The 22812-nt window shown below is 40.4% G+C and overlaps 1 protein-coding gene across 1 annotated transcript in view; it reads right to left on the bottom strand.

The window, feature by feature from the left end:
* LOC136863901 (dynein beta chain, ciliary-like) overlaps window positions 1-22812 on the bottom strand; it is a 5220903-nt gene that overhangs the window by 3389154 nt on the left and 1808937 nt on the right. The window contains exon 33 of the mRNA XM_068226514.1: window positions 10614-10847. Coding sequence (XP_068082615.1) covers window positions 10614-10847 — 234 coding nt within the window. The remainder of the gene's footprint in view (window positions 1-10613; window positions 10848-22812) is intronic.

Raw genomic sequence — 22812 nt, 5'->3', positions numbered from 1 at the left:
GGAAATGCGAACGACAGGAAGCATGACCAACAAATGGCAAATAAGTTAATATGGGAAGGACAGCTGATTCAGAAAGTGATGGAACCAACCAGACGGAAAAATATCCTGGATGTGGTGCTGATAAAACCAGATGAGCTCTATAGGGAAACTGAAGTAATAGATGGTATTAGTGATCATGAAGCTGTTTTTGTGGTAGTTAAAAATAAATGTGATAGGAAGGAAGGTCTTAAAAGTAGGACTGTTAGACAGTACCATATGGCTGATAAAGCAGGCATGAGGCAGTTTCTAAAAAGTAACTATGATCGGTGGAAAACGGTAAATAAAAATGTAAACAGACTCTGGGATGGATTTAAAGAAATTGTTGAGGAATGCGAAAACAGGTTTGTACCATTAAGAGTGGTAAGGAATGGTAACGACCAACCTTATTATAATAGAGAAATAAAGAGATTAAGAAGGAGGTGCAGACTGGAAAGAAATAGCGTTAGAAATGGCTGTGGAAGTAAGGAGAACTTGAAGGAACTTACTAGAAAATTGAATCTAGCAAAGAAGGCAGCTAAGGATAACATGATGGCAAGCATAATTGGCAGTCATACGAATTTTAGTGAAAAATGGAAGGGTATGTATAGGTACTTTAAGGCAGAAACAGGTTCCAAGAAGGACATTCCAGGAATAATTAATGAACAAGGGGAGTGTGTATGTGAGGATCTTCAAAAGGCAGAAGTATTCAGTCAGCAGTATGTAAAGATTGTTGGTTACAAGAATAATGTCAAGATAGAGGAGGAGACTAAGGCCAAAGAAGTAATAGAATTTACATATGATAACAATGACATTTACAATAAGATACAAAAGTTGAAAACTAGAAAAGCGGCTGGAATTGATGAGATTTCTGGGGATATACTAAAGACAATGGGTTGGGATATAGTACCATATCTGAAGTACTTGTTTGATTATTGTTTGGTCGGAGGAGCTATACCAGATGAATGGAGAGTTCCTATAGTAGCCCCTGTGTATAAAGGAAAGGGTGATAGACATAAAGCTGAAAATTACAGGCCAGTAAGTTTGACATGCATTGTATGTAAGCTTTGGGAAGGTATTCTTTCTGATTATATTAGACATGTTTGTGAAATTAATAACTGGTTCGATAGAAGGCAATTCGGTTTTAGAAAAGGTTATTCCACTGAAGCTCAACATGTAGGATTCCAGCAAGATATAGCAGATGTCTTGGATTCTGGAGGTCAAATGGACTGTATCGCGATTGACCTGTCTAAAGCATTTGATAGGGTGGATCATGGGAGACTACTGGCAAAAATGAGTGCAATTGGACTAGTGAAAAGAGTGACCGAATGGGTTGCTATATTTCTAGAAAATAGATCTCAGAGAATTAGAGTAGGTGAAGCTTTACCTGACCCTGTAATAATTAAGAGGGGAATTCCTCAAGGCAGTATTATCGGACCTTTATGTTTTCTTATATATATAAATGATATGAGTAAAGGAGTGGAATCTGAGGTAAGGCTTTTTGCGGATGATGTTATTCTCTATAGAGTGATAAATAAGTTACGAGATTGTGAGCAACTGCAACGTGACCTCGATAATGTTGTGAGATGGACAGCAGGCAATGGTATGTTGATAAACGGGGCTAAAAGTCAGGTTGTGAGTTTCACAAATAGGAAAAGTCCTCTGAGTTTTAATTACTGCGTTGATGGGGTGAAAGTTCCTTTTGGGAATCATTGTAAGTATCTAGGTGTTAATATAAGAAAAGATCTTCACTGGGGTAATCACATAAATGGGATTTTAAATAAAGGGTACAGATCTCTGCACATGGTTATGAGGGTGTTTAGGGGTTGTAGTAAGGATGTAAAGGAGAGGGCATATAAGTCTCTGGTAAGACCCCAACTAGAGTATAGTTCCAGTGTATGGGACCCTCACCAGGATTACCTGATTCAAGAACTGGAAAAAATCCAAAGAAAAGCAGCTGGATTTGTTCTGGGTGATTTCCGACAAAAGAGTAGCGTTACAAAAATGTTGCAATGTTTGGGTTAGGAAGAATTGAGAGAAAGAAGAACTGCTCGACTAAGTTGTATGTTCCGAGCTGTCAGCGGAGAGACGGCGTGGAATGACATTATATATTATTATATTATTATTATTGCATACTAATGTACATAGATGAAGTAAAAGGAAAATTCGCACCTATATAGTTACTCTTTGCTATAGTCCACGATCGATCTTTCTCGTTTAGGACACATGGTTATATGGTATCTGTCACAGTGGTTATTACACAATGCACATACACATTCATTGTTTGATTCGTGAAACTTTTTGTTTTTACATATTTTATGGTGAAAACCATGAACTGCCAATCTTGTAATTACATTTCTAAGTTCTGGATTTTCTTTTACCCATCTCCTGTCGATCATTGCATCTGTGCTATAGAAGTCCAGAGGGATTTCTTCGCGCTTCCTCTCTCTTGTCTGGATCAGTTTTGTAGCTTGCTCAGTAGATGGCAGGGATAGTTTGTAACGTAAGTCCTCGATGTAGAAGGTTTCTCTTGCCAATTCGTAAACAAGCCTAGAAGGTGTTGTTCTTGCCACTCCAAGTGCTCTTTTCAGATATCGGGCTTTTACTTTCTCCATTGAGTTTAGGTCTGAAAAAGATAGGTTTTCCCATATCAATTCTAATCCGTAGGTCAGCACTGGCGATATTTTGGCATTAAATAAGATCATAGCCGTCTGGAGGGATAGATTGGTTATGTTCTTTATGTCATACATTCCTCTTATAGCAGCTGTTATTCTTTCCTTTACGTGTATCCTGAATGAATTGCGTGTTGTTTGTAGGGTGATTCCTAGATATTTATAGTAGTTTACTGTCTGCAGTTCTTTCTCTCCTAAAGTAATTTTATCCTCTGTTGCTAATCTTCCACCTTTCCGGAACACCATGTATTTTGTTTTGTTACTATTGATACTGAAGTCATTTTCTTCTGCCCAGTTATGTAAGCCATTTAGTGCTTCTTGTAATTCAAGTCTGTTTGAGGAACCTATGACCATGTCGTCTGCGTACATATATAAAGATAATGAATTCGATTTTTCTAAGATATTCACGATATCTGCGGTGGCGATGTTGAATAGGGTGGGGCTGATGGGATCCCCCTGTAGAACCCCATTTGTCTGCAGGATCTCTCTTGAAGTTGTTATTCCGTCCTTTATTTGTATTCTGTTGTAGGTCAGTATATTTCTTATGGCTGTTGTAACTTCATTTCCTCCGTTTGTCATGGATTCCATTTTTGCTACGAGTTTTGTCCTATTTAACAAATCAAAGGCTTTTGTGTAGTCAATGAAGACGGTTCTGAATTTGCCTTTTGGATGTCTCAGCGCTTGGTCAATGTCATTAAGAAGATTACGTACGGCCTGTAAGGTGGACCTTCCTTCTCTAAAACCAAATTGTTGGTCTGGAATCAATGGATCTATTGTCTCCGTGAGACGTTTGTTGAGTAACTTTGTATAGATTTTAAATATGTTATTTTCAAGTGCTATACCACGGTAAGAATTCGGATTATTTGTATCCCCTGATCCCTTGTATAGGACTTTGATTGTCGACTTTCTCCAGTTATCTGGAATTTCTCCTGAGCTGAGGCATTTATTGAATAACTCTGTCCATATTTCAATTAACACTCCTGTTGATTCCTTTAACATCTCATTATAAATACCGTCTGGTCCTGCTGCCTTTTTGTTTTTTGTGTTTTTGATTATTGTTTCAACCTCTTCTGTTGTAATTTGGGAGGCCTTTTCCTCCTCATTCGGTGTCCTACTATCATGTGATTTGTTTGTCTGTCTTTTATTTAAAATTCCAGAGAAGTGGCATTCCCAACTTTCCATTTGGATTTCATCTGATGTTCTGGTGACCTTTCTTCTAAGCGCTATGTAGGGGTCCTTGCGTGCTTCATCTGCTTCTCTTAGTGCTTCTTTTTCTATAAATTGTGATTTCTTGCTTTTCAAGAGCATCTTGTATTCCTTTCTCTTCCTAGCATATTCCTCTAGGTCATCTTTTAAATTTTTGAGTCTTGCTTTGTGTAGGGCATCTAACGTTTTTCTTCGGTGTTGGTAGCACTCAGTGTCAAACCATGGTTTCGATTTCCTTATTTTGGCTGGTACCGTTGCTGCAGTTATAGCATCTTGAATGGTAGTCATGGTGAGATTGATATCATTGTCTCTTAAGTGTCGCTTCGCGCTTTCTATAGCCTGTGTATTGTTTTGTAGCATTTCTAAGTTTATTTTCCTTGTTGTTTTATGTGGGTCAGGAAATGTCTTTTCATCTATGTTTCTTACTAGTAGAAATCTGGTATGTATGTGGATATGTTTAGTGAGCAGTGTGTTTAAGGTATTCCATTTCCTTTTTTGGTTTTTAACTATGATCTTCTTTCCTCTATAAAAAACTAAGTCTATTGTGCTTGTTCCATTGTACGCTATATAGGTTATATCTTCGGCCTTATTGATGAGTTTAAAACCTTCCTCCTGTAGAATATTCAGTATAGTTGTTGTTTTGTTATTTGGTTTGTCAATTCTGCAGTTGAAATCTCCTGCAATAATTACGTTTTCTTCTGTTCTCACTTGTGATATAGCCCCTAATACCTGCTCCGCTGTATCTTCTATTGACGTGCCATATGTAATATACATCCCCACTACTGTAATGCCGTGGATTTTACGATTGTCATGTTTTCTTCCTTTACTATCTCTTTAATTTTTCCTATGGTGTGTTTGAACATAAGGGATACACCTCCCTCCGGTCTGCCTAAAGCTTTTGGTTTAGCAAAAGAGTGTGCTGTGTAGTAACCTGTGATGCCAAAAGGCTCCGTCAAAAAAGTTTCTGTAGCTATTATTACATCTTGTCCTATCCAAATATCATCTGGTGCTGTATTAACAATACTCTTTAACCCTTCCACATTCCAGAGTAGTATATCCAATGTCTTGCCTGTCGTCTTCTGGAATTCTCTCGGAGTCTCGTCTTTATTGCTTACGAAATCGATAAGTGCGGTAGATTACTCCATTTGGCCAGAATTCTGGGTCAAAGACTATTTCCCGTTCTTCCATAGGTATGCCTATTTTAAACGCTTTGTTTGATCCTCGAGTGGGTAATTGTTCGCATTCGATTACTTTAGTGATACCGTTGTTTGAGAGATGTTCTTTCAGATCTTCTTCTGTGATGTCATCCTTCAGTCTTCCCACGTACACCCATGCTGTCCTGGGTGCTGCTCTTAGTTTTCCTTTTTCTTTGCCTCCTGTGCCTTGTTGGGGGAGTCTTCTTGGTGATTCATATTGTCTTGTATCTCTTCTAGGAGAGGATAACCTGTGTTGGGCTGTTGTTGTAGGGTTTCCGAACTCAATCATACTCCTAGCATTTTCCCTGTTGTTGTTGGTATTCTTATGTTTTGTCCATTCTTCCTCCTTGTTGGTAATAGATTTTCTTTGATTTAATCCCTCTGGGTCCTGTACTGGTTTATTCGAGACTTTTCCTAGTCCTGAAGCTAATATTTCAGCTTGTTGAAGTTGTGTTTCCAAGATAAGTGTCATTTTTTTCATCAACTCTTCACTCACTACTTCTAGTTTCTTTTTGATGTCGTCACATGTTTGTTTGTTTTCGAGTGTGGCTTGCCTGGCTTCATCGTTCTCTTGTATAGCAGAATTGAGCCCGTAGTTTTTTAGACGATGCCTACACGACCCGCACATCCACATGAGGGATCCATTATTTGATGATAGGGCCTTGAATTCCGTTACATTGACTGACGTGCATTTTCTGTGAAACCAGAGATTACATACTCCATCGCAGCCAATAACACTATCTTCATTTGAGAATGCTGTATCGCATTTTGCACATTTGTTTTCTCTTTGATTGTCTTCCATTGTCTGCTTGATCTTTACAAACTCAAGAGGGCTGCGTCTTTGAAGCCTAACCCAATATAAGGAGCGCACCCTGTTCGCGTCACAAAGTAAGATGGCTTCCCTTTCAAAACTGAATTGTGTGATGTTAATATTCAACTAATATTTACTATACCACACTTTTATTCTTGTGAATAACACTTCCTCGAATTAAAATTCACTCTAGGAATTGAACTGGACACTAATAGCTTCACCAAAACACTACAGCACTGAGTTTATAAGGTTTCAACACGCACCAATTGACAACCACCGCCGTCTTGATATTGTGCTTTCTGAAATAATCGTGGAATGACATTAGTAGACGAATAAATTTGAATGGCCACTTAGTCGAGCAGCTCTTCTTCTTTCTCTCAATTCTTCCCAACCCAAACTTTTCAACATTTTTGTAACGCTACTCTTTCGTCGGAAATCACCAAGAACAAATCGAGCTGCTTTTCGTTGGATTTTTTCCAGTTCTTGAATCAGGTAATCATGGTGAGGGTCCCATACATTGGAACCGTAATCTAGTTGGGGTCTTACCAGAGACTTATATGCACTCTCCTTTACATCCTTACTACAACCCCTAAACACCCTCATAACCATGTGCAGAGATCTGTACCCTTTATTTACAATCATATTTATGTGATTACCCCAATGAAGATCTTTCCTTATATTAACACCTACATACTTACAATGATCCCAAAAAGGAACTTTAACCCCATCAACGCAGTAATTAAAACTGGGAGGACTTTTCCTATTTGGGAAACTCACAACCTGACTTTTAACCCCGTTTATCAACGTACCATTGCTTGCTGTCCATCTCACAACATTATCGAGGTCACGTTGCAGTTGCTCACAATCTCGTAACTTATTTATCACTCTATAGAGAATAACATCATGCGCAAAAAGCCTTACCTCAGATTCCACTCCTTTACTCATATCATTTATATATATAAGAAAACATAAAGGTCCGATAATACTGCCTTGAGGAATTCCCCTCTTAATTATTACAGGGTCAGGTAAAGCTTCACCTACTCTAATTCTCTGAGATCTATTTTCTAGAAATATAGCAACCCATTCGGTCACTCTTTTCACTAGTCCAATTGCACTCATTTTTGCCAGTAGTCTCCCATGATCCACCCTATCAAATGCTTTAGACAGGTCAATCGCGATACAGTCCATTTGACCTCCAGATTCCAAGATATCTGCTATATCTTGCTGGAATCCTACAAGTTGAGATTCAGTGGAATAACCTTTCCTAAAACCGAACTGCCTTCTATTGAACCATTATTAATCTCACAAACATGTCTAATATAATCAGAAAGAATGCCTTCCCAAAGCTTACATACAATGCATGTCAAACTCACTGGCCTGTAATTTTCAGCTTTATGTCTATCACCCTTTCCTTTATACACAGGGCCTACAATAGCAACTCTCCATTCATCTGGTATAGCTCCTCCGACCAAACAATAATCAAATAAGTACTTCAGATATGGTACTACATCCAAACCCATTGTCTTTAGTATACCCCAGAAACCTGATCAATTCCAGTCGCTTTTTTAGTTTTCAACTTTGTATCTTATTGTAAATGTCATTGTTATCATATGTAAATTATATTACTTCTTTGGCCTTAGTCTCCTCCTCTATCTCGACATTATCCTTGTAATCAACAATACTTACATACTGCTGACTGAATACTTCTGCCTTTTGAAGTTCCTCACATACACACTCCCCTTGTTCATTAATTATTCCTTTAATGTCCTTCTTGGAACCAGTTTCTGCCTTAAAATACCTAAAGATACCCTTCCATTTTTCACTAAAATTTGTATGACTGCCAATTATGCTTGCCATCATGTTATCCTTAGCTGCCTTCTTTGCTAGATTCAATTTTCTAGTAAGTTCCTCCAATTTCTCCTTACTTCCACAGCCATTTATAACTCCATTACTTTCCAGTCTGCACCTCCTTCTTAGTCTCTTTATTTCTCTATGATAATAAGGTGGGTCTTTACCATTCCTTACCACCTTACCAGGTACAAACCTGTTTTCGCATTCCTCAAAAATTTCATTAAACCCATCCCAGAGTCTGTTTACATTTTTATTTACCGTTTTTCACCGATCATAGTTACATTTTAGAAACTGCCTCATCCCTGGTTTATCAGCCATATGGTACTGCCTAACAGTCCTACTTTTAAGACCTTCCTTTCTATCACATTTACTTTTAACTACCACAAAAACAGCTTCATGATCACTAATACTAATACTAATAACTTGATAATCATGGAACGATTCGTCACCTCTTGCAATTCCAGCTAGTTATCCCTCAATTTCTTGCATTGAGGCTGACTGTGTAGATACTGAAAATCATAGACATCTAGGAATTTGTTGATTGCAGTCAGTATTAAATCATAACGAAAATATAGTCTCTCAAAGACGCCCTCCTGTTTGCATAAATGTTGAAGCCCAAAAGTATATCCGTCAATTACTACCACATCCTCTATCAACCTCTTCCACCCTTACTTGTTTGTTCCAATACTGACTGCAGTAATAAGCTAGATGTCCATTCTTCTCGTCCAATGCTGATTACACACTCGGAGATACCTGGACACTCACGTACTCAGCACTTGACGTCTTCATCGAAAACGACACAATTAACTCTCCATATGTCGTTTTCCTCCTCTATTAATTCTTCTGCTATGTTATATTGATTTCTGTCCTCGTCCTTTCCGAGTTCTTGAAAGGATTCTTCGTTTTCTCCATCACTTTTCTTTCCTGAATTGAAGATATCTTCTAGTTCTCCAGTTTCTAAGTTTGTGTCGAAGGATGTAAGTCTTGACTGAAGGGGGAATCCACCACGCACTTCCTCATAATGGTTGATCTTGATATCACCATGCAGAACAACAAGCCAGCTTGTCGTACAGTCAGTACACCAGCATTCTCCTTGGATTTGTATGCATTTTCTTCGGCAAATTTCACTCTACCGTACAAATGAGGCACTGAACATGCCCATTGCCTGATAACCTACCTTTACTATCGAGACGGTGAAGAACTGTTCACATTCTCAGCTGAGCGTGTACTTAACTGCCCCTTCTCGTCAAGTTTCACCCATCGACTAACATTACATTGTTTTCTTTCCAGTCGAGCTTCGGTGACTGTCACAAATTAAAAGGAAATTCATTAGCGAAGGAATATGGAACTTCTCCATAGCCTATCGAAGATTGGAATTCCCCTTTCAAAATTATTATTTATTGGAAGTGCATTAAATAACGAAATAACACATAGAAGCAGTGTTTAAAATTAAAGAGAGTATTCAAATAATAATTAATATCTGAGACTAGTCAATGCTGTCAAATCATCAGTGTTTTATGAAAAGTATTAATTGCAGATATAAAAACTCTTTTCTTCCTCTAGATAATTAAAAATTACATTTGAATGCTCTCACAAGCCACAAATAAAATAGTATTGTCTACAGCTCTTCTTCAGTCTTGCGTTAATACATGCCGTATCCAGAACTTTAAACAACTCTTTAACAGCATAATACCCACGTTTTTTCCCCGTCACCAAGCGAGTTCACCATGCGATTTACGTACAGTATATGTGATGCATTCGGGAGATTGTGAATACGAATCACACCGAAAACAAAGGTTTTCCATGGTTTTCCATTTTCACACCAGAAAATCTTGGGGATGTACTTTATTTAACGGCCATGGCCGTTGCCATCGCAATCCTATTACTTACCCACGCTTGAGCCGAGAAATACGTCAATGTGTAGTGTGATGTTAACTCTCAGTAAAAAATCTTCCTTGTTGTCTGAGCGTCGTTAACTTCCTGTAGAATCCTTCAATGAAACTGGGTCGTTTCTCTGCCCTTGAATACTACAAATGCTCTCCGTTTTAATGAGACTATGATTACAATGAACTGCTAGCTCGATCACACACTAACTGACGAAAGATGCAACAAGGAAGGTCAAACTTGTCCCATATCACGCCTGACTATAGAAGGAAATAACGATGACACATTGAGCAATTTTATCAATGCTAGAACGCATATTGGCAAACTTCTTTTATAACCAACATACGAACAATATTTTACAAGTTAGAACGCTTTATGGTCTTCGAGCGTCACTTCCAACTATAAGTCTACGATCTGATTGAGATTAGGTACACGACTCCAGTGAGAATTATTTATTAATCCATATCAAAATTAGATGCCCAGCCGTATATTAAGCACCTGTTTGGATGTCAAACCTTTGTTCATTTAAGCATCGCAGAAATCACGTTTCATAAATCCATGTATGGTGTAATAAATCCATTTTTACCAGTTGTATTTGTCACTACTATCACTCGTAGCTTGCTGTCCCCACTTTTCCACTTATAAACTTATTTCTTTCTATTTCTTGAGGTTACAGGGGGACGTAGCCCTGAGGACCATCACAAGCCGGAGGCTCTGAAGGGGAAGTGCAGTTGGGGGCAGGCATGTATCTTAGTCACGGGACGTGATGGGTAGCAGCTAACGTGAAACCCCTATTTTATGAAAGGTTGCAATATTACCACCAGATTAGACGGCATCTGTGCAGTGTAAAGTGTTGTCTATATGCAGGAGGAATGAGAACATCAAACAATCAAAGAGTAGTCCAGGTTTTAACTACTTTAAAACTAGTCAGGTCATGCAATTATTTAAGGAATAAAGAAATATCTCAAAGTGTTCTACCTGTTTCTTTGAATATTCCTTAAGGGCATTCTCAGCTCCATTTTCAAGGCGTAGAAAAGCTCCATTAACCTCAATACACCACCATATTTGAGAGCCACACAGGGATACTTGAGCTGGATAGTCAAACAGCCATTCGTCTCTCGCTTTCTTGGTATAAGACTCTGTAGCTTTTGATATATAATGCAACAGCGTATTTTGCATCGTTGTTTGAAGGCTGTTGAGCCATAATTCCACCTGTAAGACAAAACAGTTCCAAAAATTATAGTTAAAATCCCAACCACTGTAACCTGCGTTAGCTACTCGCCATGCTTTATGAAAATTTCGTACTTTAGTACCAAGTAACAATTCGTCGCCTAAGAACACGTATACCTTCTTCTTGTGAACGAACGTTTCTAAACGTTGAAGAAAATATTATATCTGTTAATATTATTCAGGTCCTCTAAATTCCATAACTAGGTATTCGCTATTCATGAATCTAATGCCGTTTTCAAGGACTATACACGCAATGAATTGCTACGTATAGCTCACGAAATGAATCATATAGTACAATACATAATACCTGTAAAACCTAAAATTTCAATCCTTAATTTTAATGCATACAAGTATTTTATAGTGTGCTAAGTGGTACATTTCGTACTGCGACAGACTGAGAAACTTACAAGTGCAGATGACCTAGATGTGCAGCCCCTTAAACAAGAAGTATCATCATCAAACTTACAAGTTACTGTACAACTAAAGTGCAGATTAGGCAATTAAGACCTGAATCAAATACCCTTTCAATTTGTTTTCCTGTTATTCAGGTTTGGAGTCCTCCTTGATTTTATCTTCCGAATTAGGGGATGGTAGACTTGTTTAATTTCCTCTTAAAATAGTAATCACCACTACCGCTACCAGTTCTCCACCTCTTGCACACTAAGCATGGATTTCGACACTTAACATCAAACGTAGGTTAGATTGGACCAATTTCAGCAACAGTTGCACCTGCGTGACACTGAAGAGGTTTACTAGCAGGGAATATAGTATTATTAAGCCGTTAAAAATGTTAGATGCAATAGACATTGTCAAAAATAAAATCATAATACACAGTACATACACAAACTAATAATGTACTTAGTTTCAATGTATATAAAACTCATTAATTTTGTGGTATTGCTGAACTGAGTAAAAGGGATGCATTAGTAACCTTATTCCTAAATATATTAGATGGTAGTTCTTTTAGGTCTGAAGTCAGTTTATGAAACATCTTCAACTGAGCAATGAACTGGATTGAAGCTGTCTTTCGTAGATTTTTACTTAAATTAAATTAAATTAAATTAAATTAAATTAACTGAGTCTTTTTATCATTTACCGTAAGTTTGTTCCCAAGGAACTATTCAACTGCCATGTTCAATGTTTGCTTTCATAGCACGTTGCGTTCTTCTACTGTTTTAGCTTCATTTAAAAGTAATATAATTTACATATAAACCGAACTGATATTAGATTTCTTATTATTGGGTAAGATATTTATTTGAACAAGAAATATAAAAGGAACTAGCCTTGTGGTACTCCATGTTGATTACGAACTTCACTGCAACTAAAATGTTCAGCTCTTCATCATAGCGGTCAATTGGAGACGCAATCAGAGCACAAGGAGTGACTTGTTTTCTAAATCTGAAATAATATGTTGGAAGAGGGATTCTATTGCTTCAACTGTTGTTTACCTTTGCGATAGCCAAACTCGTTCACGCACAGAAGGCTATTAGATTCAAAATTTTCTACTCGTTGTTGTATCATTGCATACTATAAAATTTTACCAAAAATAAGAAAACCCGAAACTGATCGGAAATTACTGGAGTCGTTTATAGGGCCCTGTTTGAAAACAGGAATTACCTTTGTATATTTCTGTCCGCATGAGAAAACTCCAGTCTGAAATCAATTATTTATACTAGCAGTGAGAGATTTCAGAACTTATGGAAGTACAGTCTTGAGGAAGTTATTAGACATACCGCATACATCTTTGTTATTAGTATTTTCTAAATTGATCACTGTACGCATAACTTCATTTTCTGTCACCGTTGTCCATAACATGCCCTGCTCAGCGACAAATATTGTGCTGTTGATGGGGTAGCTCAATGCATCCCCAGCATTAGCATGAATACTCTCATAATTTTTATTTTCAGACTGAATAATATAGTTATTGAATTGACCTGGTGTCATCTCAATTTCGGGCCTACCTGCACTTTCATTAGCTTATTGTATACAGTTGATGTTACTGGAGCAAAGCAAAAGTAGATTTCTTTTTATTTGAAACTCTTATTTAAACCACATCACGCCTGGATGTTTAATATTACAGACTTTTTAAGTACGGAAAAAATTCTCAACCAGTAATAAAAGTGTAGGAAAGAAGCGATAACATTCCTTGCAAACCCAGTCATTTGATACCCGTAGTACAGATTCCTAGTGAACCACTTCAAGCAGAGAAATAAAACCTATGTTTGTTGTCGTGAGAAGAACCTTTTGAAAATAAAATAGTTGGGGAATCATTCTGCATACGGCAGTGAAATTTCAAGCAGACAGCTTTGTGCTCAGAACCCAGAAATATCTAAAGTGCCAATATTGGAGGACGGGGAGTTGACCAAGCACCGCTTTTCCACGAGTAGGATGTTGGTTTGCACACTAACAGTTACATGACTTCAGTAAATTCAGCAGACTATTTACTTTCCTTCTCCTGTGCCTCACATTAAGCTTAATATCCCTACAAATACATATGTTATACCTTTCTTTTGATATGGCAACAAGGCTCGTTATGAGCTTCTCTAGTTTTTCAAGAAAAAATGTTTATGCCTCCATCAGGGAACCGCTAGGCCTAGACCGTTAAGGAGCAGCCCTGCTGCTTCAAAGTTGAATTCTATATACAGGTTATACATGTCAATCTGCATTATTTTGAGTGAATGTTGCTGCACCTCCACTTCTTTCGCAATTTACAACAAGTCAGTATTACATAGTCTATCTCATTATGTTGGAACCAACATTCAGTTACACAGATAACTTTAACAGAATTTCGAATATGAAAAATTTACCAATTGTACCAATTTTATTTTTTAGACATTGGCAGTTCCATACCATGATCAAACTCAAAACTATAATTTTCCTTACAATATGAAGTACTTGTAGTATTTAGACTGGCTCGCTTTACTAGGGGAATAGTACTCTTCTTAGACTGTAATTGTATCGAAAACTGCATCAGTGAATTTCGGCTTTCCTAATCTAATAAGGTGTAAACCATGTCTTGTATAGCGATTTATTTCAAAAACACCTGCACATTGCTGAAATGTTTACATAACGAATAATGTCTTTATTATTTCTATCCATTTCTTTGTTCACACAAGAATTTCGGATCAAATCATGTCTTTTCCGAATATTAACTACTACAACATTAGTATGTGTTAACTTACCTAAATTGTTAATTAATTCTGACCTTATACGTTCACCTTCATTATGGGCCACGTCATTGCTTCCTTGCGTGATCGCGGCAAAATCTTTGTCTCCTAGGTCAGCTGTCTTTTCTTCTATATTTTTGACGACTTTCTGTAGTGATGCACCTAGATGAACTAGGGAAGAAGCTGAAACATCATCGGTATTTGTGTCCAACGCAATGCCATGAGTTTTGATGTCACTCTCACAAGAAACTTTGCATCCTCTAAATAAATTAATTATGGCTTCATTGACTTCAAAAAATCTGTCAGAGGTATTTTAACAAAGTCGTCTTACTCGTGGATAAGTTTCATTTACACTACTTCCTCTATCTAATATGAGTTCAATTGAACTGTGTTTCAAAAATACTTATTATAGAAATTTTAATTAATGCATGTCTATTTCAGACTTATTATAATTAAGTTACATTCTCATAATTATTATTTCCACGAAAATCCATCAATATTTAACTAAATAACACGTGAAATTAGTTAGTTAATTCTTATTACCTGACTCCTTAAAAAATGACCCTTACAATCTTTACAAATATAGAAAACTTTGCCCTCACTTATGAAATACTACCGACTTATTCATTTGTGTCCGGTACCTTAATGTTGCCTCAACGTAAATTTTAAATAAAATTCACTAAAGGTTTAAATCCACATTAATTAAATCATCCTAAACAACGCTGACAATAACCTGGGCCCAACATGGTGAACACGTTCGCAGGACAGAACCAAAATTCAATAAATCACCCAACAATATAAATCACGACAACACTCATCATTCACACAAATGACACACGAATATTATTTACATATATTACAAGCGGATTCTAGAATTTGAATATTAAATTTTGATTGTTATCATCTTTTCATGGAATCTTAAGATGACGGTACTGTACCGGTCAAATATGACCCTCACAGAAATGTGATAAATTATGGGCGATCACTTATTCAAAGGTCAGATAGGTCTCACAACGTTGGTCACAAGCATACCAGATTCAATTTCATCGAAACGCTAGCCTTAAAACTCATAGAATCTCACCTGACAGACAGAGTTTTGAAGGCACACATCACTTATGACGTTAAGATGTGGATCAAAAAAGCACTGAATATTGATCCAGAAACAGTCCCCCGTTGTTTCGTCTCTCGATGACATGTTTCCAAAAACAAGTACTGCTCATTGTGCTCGTCCAAGAAACATCGGCAAACCGGTTACAGGTGTGTGAATGCTCATGGAATGTGTGCTTGAAATGCCTGCAGGAAAAATAAATCTGGTCTAGTTCTTATTCGACCGAAACTTTCAGATGATAGCAGCCTAGGAATAATATAGGTGCAGTTTTTTTTCAGATGATGACTGCCAGAAACTGTCGAAGAATATGAAAAGTGTAAATTCTCTCCCTGTTTAGTCTCTCCTTATAATCATTATTTCAAAGATTAATAGTTCCGGCAAAGTATTCCTATTCATGAATTTCATTTCAAAGTTCACGGTTTCTGTATTTTGTTTGTGTTTATAAATTTTTTTGAAATCTTACGGATTCTACGTTTATAATTTAGCTTATCCATATTTTCTCCCCCTGTAGCATTTCAAATCCTGTAAAATGTGTAGTTTTAATTGAATTATCTTTCGTGTTTTCAACTTCAGTTTCATATTCTATGATTTCGTTGATATTTTGAATTTTTATGGATGTGAGTCTCTCACGCTCACGTGTCGCTACGGAGTAGTTAAGAGTACGTGTCTCGTTATGGGTTAAAGTGGGGTCTCATAGCCTGGTAAAGTTTGGGCTCATATTCCGGCTTAGAATTGAGGCTCACACCCTGGTTCACTTTGGGGCTCACACCCTGGCTTACATTGTGCACTCCCACCTTGGTTATGAGTAGGGCTCACACGATGGCTTAACTAGGGGCCCGAAATTTGCGTAACATTGAGGGCTCACAGCTTCGTTCCGCTTGGAGTTCACACACTAACTAAGTTTGGGGCTCACATTTTGTCTAAAATTCTGACTCAAACAATTGCTAACTTTGAGGGCTCACACGTTGGCTAAATTTTGGATCCTCACACCCTGGTTACGAGTGAGGCGAACACCCCGGATTATAGTGTTTGCTCACAAGCTGGATAATTTTCCGGGCTAACACCCCTGATTAAATTCTATAATTTGGGGGAGTATTTATTTTTAATATATATTTTTCTATGATTTGAGAGGTTTTAATTTTTTAAATTCACTATGCGGTAGTTACGTTCAGGGTGGTTTCCCATTTTTTAATAATTTCTAGTTATTATGTGTGTTTGAGTCGTCAGCCCATAGACTGGTTTGATGCAGCTCTCCATGCCACCCATCTCCTGTGCTACATTTTCATTTCTACATAACTACCGCATCCTACATCTGCTCTTATCTGCTTGTCATATTCATACCTTGGTCTACCCCTACCGCTCTTACCACCTACACTTCCTTCAAAAACCAACTGAACAAGACCTGGGTGTCTTAAGATGTGTCCTATCATTTTATCTCTTCTTCTCTTCAAATTGAGCCAAATCGATCTCCTCTCACCAATTCGATTCAGTATCTCTTCATTCGTGATCCGATCTATCCATCTCACCTTCAGCATTCTTCTGTAACACCACATTTCAAAAGCTTCTATTCTCTTTCTTTCTGAGCTAGTTACCGACCAAGTTTCACCTCCATACAATGCCACGCTCCACACGAAAGTCTTCAAAAACATCTTTCTAATTCTGATGTCAATGTTTGAAGTGAGCAAATTTCTTTTCTTAAGAAAGCTCTTCCTTGCTTGTGCTAGTCTGCATTTTATGTCCTCCTTACTTCTGCCATCGTTAGTTATATTACTACGCAAGTAACAATATTCATCTACTTCCTTTAAGAATTCGTTTCCTAATCTAATATTTCCTACATCACCTGCCTTCGTTCGACTGCACACCATTACATTTGTTTCGGACTTATATATTTTCATCTTGTACTCCTTACCCAAGACTTCATCCATACCAAACAGCAACTTCTCGAGATCTTCTGCAGTCTCAGATAAAATAACAATATCATCGGCAAATCTCAAGGTTTTGATTTCCTCTCCTTGGACTGTGATTCCCTTTCCAAATTTCTCTTTGATTTCCTTTACTGCCTGTTCTATGTAAACATTGAAAAGGAGAGGGGACAAACTGCAGCCTTGCCTCAGTACTATCTGGAATGCTGCTTCTTTTTCAAAGCCCTCGATTCTTATCACTGCAGACTGATTTTTATACAGATTATAGATAATTCTTCGTTCTCAGTATCTGATCTCTATCACCTTCTGAATAATAAATAGCTTGGTCCAATCAACATTATCAAATGCCTTTTCTAGATCTACGAATGCCATGTACGTGGGCTTGTCCTTCTTGATTCGAACCTCTAAGATCAGACGTAAAGTCAGGATTGCTTCACGTGTTCCTACATTTCTTCTGAAGACAAATTGATCTTCTCCCAACTCAGCTTCAACTTGTTTTTCCATTCTTCTGTAAATAATACGTGTTAAAATTTTGCAGGCATGAGATACTAAACTAATGGTGCGATAGTTTTCACACCTGTCAGCACCGGCTTTCTTGGGAATAGGTATAACAACATTCTGCCGATAATCGGATGGGACTTCTCCTGTCTCATACATCTTGCACACTAAATGAAACAACTTTGCCATGCCGGTTTCTCGTAAGGCAGTCAGTAATTCAGAGGGAATATCATCAATTCCAGGTGCCTTGTTCCTATTGAGGTCACTCACAGCTCTGTCAAACTCTGACCTCAAAATTGGGTCTCCCATTTCATCAGCATCAATAGCATCTTCTTGTTCCAGAACCAAATTATCTACATCTTTACCTTGATACAACTGTTGGATATGCTCCTGCCATCTTTCTGCTTTTTCTTCTTTCCCTAGAAGTGGCTTTCCAGCTGAGCTCTTAATATTCATACACCTAGATTTCCTTTCTCGAGAGGTTTCCTTGATTTTCCTGTATGCAGCATCTACCTTTCCCAGTACCATACCGCCTTCGACATCCTTGCACTTCTCCTTCAGCCATTCTTCCTTAGCTACCTTGCACTTTCTATCCACTTGATTCTTTAATCGCCTGTATTCTTTTATGCCCTCTTCATTTCTAGCATTTTTGTATTTTCGTCGTTCATCAATCAGGTCTAGTATCTCCTGAGTTATCCACTGATTCTTAGTTGATCTTTACTTCCTTCCTAACATTTCTTCAGCAGCCCTACTGACTTCATTTTTCATGACTCTCCACTCTTCCTCTATAGTGTTTCCTTCAGCCTTTTCATTTAGTCCTTGTGCAACATGTTCCTTGAAACAATCCCTCACACTCTTTTCTTTCAACATGTCTAGATCCCATCTTTTTGCAATCTTTCCTTTCTTCAATTTCTTCAACATCAGATGGCATCTCACGACCAACAAGTTGTGGTCAGAGTCCACATCTGCTCCTGGGAAAGTTTTGCAATCCAACACTTGGTTTCTGAATCTCTAATCATAATGAAGCCATTTGATACCTTCCAGTGTCTCCAGGTCTCGTCCACGTATACAGCCGTCGTTTGTGTTGTTTGAACCAAGTATTGGCAAGGATTAATTATGATCAGTGCAGAATTCAACCAGCCGATGTCCTCTTTCGTTCCTTTGTCCCAATCCAAATTCTCCTACTGTATTACCTTCTCTTCCTTGGCCTACCACTGCATTCCAGTCTCCCATCACAATTAGATTCTCGTCACCTTTTACATATTGTATTAGATCTTCTATCTCCTCATATATTCCTTCAATTTCTTCATCATCCGCTGAACTAGTAGGCATATAGACCTGCACTATTGTGGTTGGCATTGGTTTGGTGTCTATCTTGACGACAATAATTCTTTCACTATGCTGGTCGTAGTAGCTTACCCGCTGCCCTTTTTTTTCTTATTCATTATTAAACCAACTCCTGCATTTCCTCTGTTTGATTTTGTGTTGATAATTCGGTAGTCGCCTGACCAAAAGTCTTGTTCTTCCTGCCAACGTACTTCACTTATACCAACTACATCTAACTCTAGAATATCCATCTCCCTTTTCAGATTCTCTAACCTACCACAACGATTCAAACTTCTAACATTCCACGCTCCGACTCGCAGAATGTCAGTATCCATCTTCCTGATGATCGCCCCCTCTCGTGTAGTCCCCACCCGGAGATCCGAATGGGGACTAGTTTACCTCCGGAATATTTTACCCGGGAGGAAGTCATCATCAGTACATCATTCATACAGAGAGAGCTGCATGTCCTCGGGAGGTAGTTACGGTTGTAGTTTCCCGTTTCTTTCAGCCGTGTAGCAGTATCAACACAGCTAAGCCATGTTGAGTATTATTACAAGGCCGTATCAGTGAATCATCTAGACTGACGCCCTTGCAACTACCGAAAAGCTGCTACCCCATTTCGATGAACCATTCGTTAGTCTGGTCTCTCAACAGACACCCATCGGATATGGTTGCACCTGCATCATTGGGACACGCAAGCCTCCCCACCGCGGCAAGGTCACATGGTTCGCAGAGGAGGCTAGTTTATATATAAATATATATAATATAAATATATATCCTAAAATTGGATGTTTTGGGGACTATGCTGAACGTACCCATATACTACTCTCACACAATGGTTAAGTTTGTGGCTCACACTAATGCTTGATGTTGAGGCTCACTCCGTGGTTAAGGAGTTGGGATCACACATTGTTTAAATTTGGGGCATCACACCATGGTTATGTATGGGGGCGCACATCTCGGGTTATAGTGGGGGCTTGCACCATGTTTAAGTTTGGGTGCTCACCGCCTGGTCAACATTGCGGGCTCACACCACGCCTGAGGATTGGTGGTCACTCCCTGTTTAAATTTGGGCTCACACCCTGGTTAAGAGATTGAATTGATTAAGAGTGGTGCTCACTCCTCAGCTAAGTAAGTGGGCTCACACCCTGTCTTAGAGTGGGTGCTAACACCTTGGCTAGATTTGAGGTCTAAATATCCGGCTAATAGTGGGGGCTCACACATTTGTTAAGAGTAGGGCTCACGCCCTTGCTAGAATTGGGGCAAACACCCCGGCGGAAGTGTGGGTTCACACCCTTGTAAAGTTTGGGTTCTCACACCCCGACTTAGAGCTAACAACCGGGAAAGTTTGGTAGCTCACACCCAGGCCTATAGTGGGGGCTAATACCCTGCTTAATTTTGGTGTCCCACAATCCAGAATATAGTGCGGGCTCTCATCCTGGTTAAGTTTGAGGCTCACACCCCAGCTTAGAGTGGGGACTCACACCCTCGCTATGTTTGGGTCTCACACCCCAGCTTAGAGTGGGGACTCACATCCTCGCTATGTTTGGGTCTCACACCCCAGCTTAGAGTGGGGACTCACACCCTCGCTATGTTTGGGTCTCACACCCCAGCTTAGAGTGGGGACTCACATCCTCGCTATGTTTGGGTCTCACACCCCAGCTTAGAGTGGGGACTCACACCCTCGCTATGTTTGGGTCTCACACCCCAGCTTAGAGTGGGGACTCACATCCTCGCTATGTTTGGGTCTCACACCCCAGCTTAGAGTGAGGCTCACGCCCTGGCTATGTTTGGGCCTCACACCCCAGCTTAGAGTGGGGACTCACACCCTCGCTATGTTTGGGTCTCACACCACGGCTTAGAGTGGGGACTCACACCCTCGCTATGTTTGGGTCTCACACAACGGCTTAGAGTGGGGACTCACACCCTCGCTATGTTTGGGTCTCACACCCCAGCTTAGAGTGGGGACTCACGCCCTGGCTATGTTTGGGTCCCACACCACGGCATAGAGTGGGGACTCACACCCTCGCTATGTTTGGGTCTCACACCACGGCTTAGAGTGGGGACTCACACCCTCGCTATGTTTGGGTCTCACACCACGGCTTAGAGTGGGGACTCACACCCTCGCTATGTTTGGGTCCCACACCACGGCTTAGAGTGGGGACTCACACCCTCGCTATGTTTGGGTCTCACACCATGGCTTAGAGTGGGGACTCACGCCCTGGCTATGTTTGGGCCTCACACCCCCGCTTAGAGTGGGGACTCACACCCTCCCTATGTTTGGGTCTCACACCACGGCTTAGAGTGGGGACTCACACCCTCGCTATGTTTGGGTCTCACACCACGGCTTAGAGTGGGGACTCACACCCTCGCTATGTTTGGGTCTCACACCACGGCTTAGAGTGGGGACTCACACCCTCGCTATGTTTGGGCCTCACACCCCAGCTTAGAGTGGGGACTCACACACTCGCTATGTTTGGGTCTCACAACATGGTTTAGAGTGGGGACTCACACCCTCGCTATGTTTGGGTCTCACACCCCAGCTTAGAGTGAGGCTCACGCCCTCGCTATGTTTGGGTCCCACACCACGGCTTAGAGTGGGGACTCACACCCTCGCTATGTTTGGGTCTCACACCCCAGCTTAGAGTGGGGACTCACGCCCTGGCTATGTTTGGGTCCCACACCACGGCTTAGAGTGGGGACTCACACCCTCGCTATGTTTGGGTCTCACACCCCAGCTTAGAGTGAGGCTCACGCCCTCGCTATGTTTGGGTCCCACACCACGGCTTATAGTGGGGACTCACACCCTCGCTATGTTTGGGTCTCACACCCCAGCTTAGAGTGGGGACTCACGCCCTGGATATGTTTGGGTCCCACACCACGGCTTAGAGTGGGGACTCACACCCTCGCTATGTTTGGGTCTCACACCCCAGCTTAGAGGGAGGCTCACGCCTTGGCTATGTTTGGGTCTCACACCATGGCTTAGAGTGGGGACTCACACCCTCGCTATGTTTGGGTCTCACACCCCAGCTTAGAGTGGGGACTCACACCCTCGCTATGTTTGGGTCTCACACCCGAGCTTAGAGTGAGGCTCACGCCTTGGCTATGTTTGGGTCTCACACCCGAGCTTAGAGTGAGGCTCACCCCTTGGCTATGTTCGGGTCTCACACCCCAGCTTAGAGTGGGGACTCACACCCTCGCTATGTTTGGGTCTCACACCCGAGCTTAGAGTGAGGCTCACGCCTTGGCTATGTTTGGGTCTCACACCCCAGCTTACAGTGGGGACTCACACCCTCGCTATGTTTGGGTCTCACACCACGGCTTAGAGTGGGGACTCACACCCTCGCTATGTTTGGGTCTCACACCACGGCTTAGAGTGGGGACTCACACCCTCGCTATGTTTGGGTCTCACACCCCAGCTTAGAGTGGGGACTCACACCCTCGCTATGTTTGGGTCTCACACCCCAGCTTAGAGTGGGGACTCACACCCTCGCTATGTTTGGGTCTCACACCCGAGCTTAGAGTGAGGACTCACGCCTTGGCTACGTTTAGGTCCCACACCACGGCTTAGAGTGGGGACTCACACCCTCGCTATGTTTGGGTCCCACACCACGGCTTAGAGTGGGGACTCACACCCTCGCTATGTTTGGGTCCCACACCATGGCTTAGAGTGGGGACTCACGCCCTGGCTATGTTTGGGTCTCACACTCCAGCTTAGAGTGAGGACTCACGCCTAGGCTATGTTTGGGTCCCACACCACGGCTTAGAGTGGGGACTCACACCCTCGCTATGTTTGGGTCTCACACCACGGCTTAGAGTGAGGCTCACGCCTTGGCTATGTTTGGGTCTCACAATATGGCTTAGAGTGGGGACTCACACCCTCGCTATGTTTGGGTCTCACACCCCAGCTTAGAGTGGGGACTTAC

Source organism: Anabrus simplex, chromosome 2, assembly GCF_040414725.1.
Source record: "Anabrus simplex isolate iqAnaSimp1 chromosome 2, ASM4041472v1, whole genome shotgun sequence".
Taxonomy (NCBI): Eukaryota; Metazoa; Arthropoda; class Insecta; order Orthoptera; family Tettigoniidae; genus Anabrus; species Anabrus simplex.
The sequence above is the reverse complement of the archived record's forward strand: the minus strand, read 5'-3'. Positions and strand labels throughout refer to the sequence as shown.